Raw genomic sequence first — 2,973 nt, 5'->3', positions numbered from 1 at the left:
AAGCGGTTCATGGTTGACAACAAGGCCATCACGAATGACCCTTGGATCCACATCGGTGACTTGTATCCGGAGGGCAAGACACTGCCGCTCCTTCCCGACAGGATGGACCGGGGCCAGTTCGAGCAGGGCGAACACTTTGAGTGCTGCTGCTTGACCGCCTTCGCGACGCTTGTGGACCACCACCCCGATGTGATCCGCAACGTGTTCGTGACAAAGAAGGTGCGGAGGGATGGGCGCTACACGTTCCAGTTTCACAGGTATGGCCAGTGGGTGAAGGTGGAGATCGACGACCGCATCCCGCTGATGGAGCAGCAGACTCTGTTCTGCCGTTCCCCCACTCGGCACTGGTGGCCCCTGCTGCTGGAGAAGGCCTACGCGAAGTTCTACACCCTGTACCAGAACATTGAGGGCTGCACCCTGCAGGAGTTGTACTACGACTTCACCGGTTGTCCCGTGGTGAGCATCCCGACCGATCTGAAGCTTGCGAAGTCCGCCATGTATCATGTTGACGAGCCGGAGTTTTGGCAGGACTTGAAAGAGAACCTGAGGGCGTCAGCGTTGGGTGGCGTAACTAATTTACATGAGGCAGAGGCGGTCGGAATGCAGGGCGGCCAGGCGTACGGCATCGTTTCCATCGTATCCACTGGGAATTCGGCGAGCCCTGACCTTTCCGAGTGGCTGGTTATGATCTACAACCCGTTTGTAGAGGCCAACTACACGGGGCCCATGAACAAGGATGACGTCTCCTGGACCGACGAAATGCGTTCCATTTTTGCGCCTGAGCGGCATGACGTGATCTACATGCCTGTAACGGCGTTCTTAAACGTGTTTCTCAGCATACAACAAGTTCAAATTAAAGGGTTGCTGCTGCCGGGCCGGCACTTCAACAGCGAGTGGGGCGAGGGCACGAATGGCGGCAACCCCACCCTGGTGACGTGGCGCGAGAACCCCCTGTACGTGGTGCGGAACACTTCCGAGGAGCCCTTGCAGATCTTGGCCATGGCTGGGCAGCCGGACCAGCGGCACAAGCTCCATCTGATGCCGCAGCAGGAGCTGAATTACATTCAATGCGGCCTCGTCCTCGCGCAGAGTACATCCAGCAAACATGTGTCGACTTATTTGGTAACGTGGAACAATCACCGCATTGTGTATAAAGGGCTTTTTGTTGACTCCCGTGAGTCGGCAAATCTTGTGACGGTGCCTCCTGAGTCCCTCTGCTACCTTGTCCCCAGCGCCATGTTTCGCGACAAGAGCAAATTTTTGCTCTCGTTCTGGTACCAGAAACAGGCCGATGCGAAGCAGGTGCAGATTGAGCGACTGAACGTTAATGTTGACCGCCACCTGCCCGCCATTGAGCACCTTGAATTGAGGAACAAGGAGAAGGATCGTGTGGACTTTCTTGTTGATGTTCCCACGGAGGTTCACATTCTTCTGCGGCAGGAGAAGCCGTTTAAGTCGTCCAATGGGGGTGATGCCATGGCAGAGGACTTCCTTGGAGCCTATCTTTACGACGGCGATGACAATCGCATCCAAGGCGTCACATCGGCGACAAACTACCGGGAGACGGGCCTTGTACGGCACCTCTCTGAGCCTGGCCGGTATGCCCTCTGTGTCACGTGTCCGTGCGGCAAGGGCGTTGTGCCGTGCAAGGTGGAAGTAGTTGCCGTGGAGCCGGCACACGTGCGCATCACAGACCCTCCAGAGAATGCTGGTGAGCTTGGAGAAGTCAACCTGGACTTTCTCGACACTGAGCCGGAGTCCGTTCCGATTGATGATCTTGAGCTGCATGATGACGAATTAATGCGGGGGATGCTCGCCGAGTTGAAGGAGTTGCACAAGGACTACGAAGGAAACGAGGGCCAGATTCATGCTCTTGAGCAGCAGGTAAACTATCGTGCACACGCCATGGCAAAGCGGATTGTTGGGAAGGATCGACCAAAGTACCTCCAGGGGCGTGACCTGGACTTGCTGAACCCAATTCTTGACTCCGATAATGACTATATGTCAACCGAACGGAATCGCTATGGGCTGAAGAAGGACCCACGAAATGCGGCCAAAGTACTGTCTGTCGAGGAGGTGCTAAAGCAAAAGGCGGACGCCATTGCTGAGAAGGCAAAAGAGCCTGACCTTTCTTTCCTTGACCTGGCACAGGAGGGCATTCCCCTTCAGGACATACCTCTTATGGGAGATGATGCGTTTGCCGCAATGGCGCGTGAGCACATGGCGCTGAATGGGGACCCTGTTGCGAATGCAAGCAGGATCGCTGCCCTAGAAGAGGAGATGAATGAACGTGTCCATGAAATGGCCAAGCGGATGCACGCCAAGGAGCGGGCTTTTCTGGATCCAGAGCCGGAGGGTGTCCCGCTCGAGTTGCTTGCATTAAACGAAAACGAGGCCTTCCTGGAGCTGGAGCGTGAGCTTCGTGCATTAAACCACAAACCGCGGAAGGACGCCAGCGCCATCGCTGCCCTGCAAAATGAGTTGTTTGACCGAACGCACGTGCTTGCAGGTGAGCTCAAGGAGAAGGAGCGAGAAATATTTCTCGACCCGCAACCGGGGGGTGTGCCGGTGTCTGAGCTGCCGCTGGATTCGGATGAGCCATTCCACACGATGGAGGTGGAGCGCCTGCGTCTTCGCAACGAAGATCCGCGCGGCAATGCGGCAAAAATCAAGGAACTGGAGGGTGAGTTGAACGAGTGTGCCAGGGAGTTGGCTCAGTTGCAGCTTCACAAAGAGAGGGCCTTCCTGAATCCCGAGCCTTTTGGGTTCCCCTTGGAAGAGCTTGGCTTGGAGTACGATGACGCTGTCGTGCGCGGCGAGGCGAAGCTGCGAGAGCTAAGGAGGAGCCGAAGAACAACGCGGCAGAGATACGGGCCACGGAGGAGGAAGTTTCCAGCCGTGGTGGAGGGCAGTTGCTCGCAAGCGGGACATCACTTGACCGCGCGTTCCTCGACCCTGACGCCGGAGGGCGCC

At 56.7% G+C, this 2,973-nt stretch overlaps 1 protein-coding gene across 1 annotated transcript in view; it reads left to right on the top strand.

Moving 5' to 3' along the window:
- Positions 1 to 2,973, top strand: part of Tco025E_08346 (putative calpain-like cysteine peptidase) — a gene marked incomplete at both ends in the record, with an annotated part of 4,992 nt that extends 2,019 nt beyond the window's left edge. The window contains one exon of the mRNA XM_029375196.1: positions 1 to 2,973. This exon is cut by the window's left edge and continues 2,019 nt beyond it. Coding sequence (XP_029224714.1) covers positions 1 to 2,973 — 2,973 coding nt within the window.

The sequence above is a fragment of the Trypanosoma conorhini genome (genome assembly GCF_003719485.1).
Source record: "Trypanosoma conorhini strain 025E chromosome Unknown Tco_14.4_contig_00758, whole genome shotgun sequence".
NCBI lineage: Eukaryota > Euglenozoa > Kinetoplastea > Trypanosomatida > Trypanosomatidae > Trypanosoma > Trypanosoma conorhini.
Note: the sequence above shows the minus strand (reverse complement) of the source record. Positions and strands in the feature narration are given on the sequence as shown.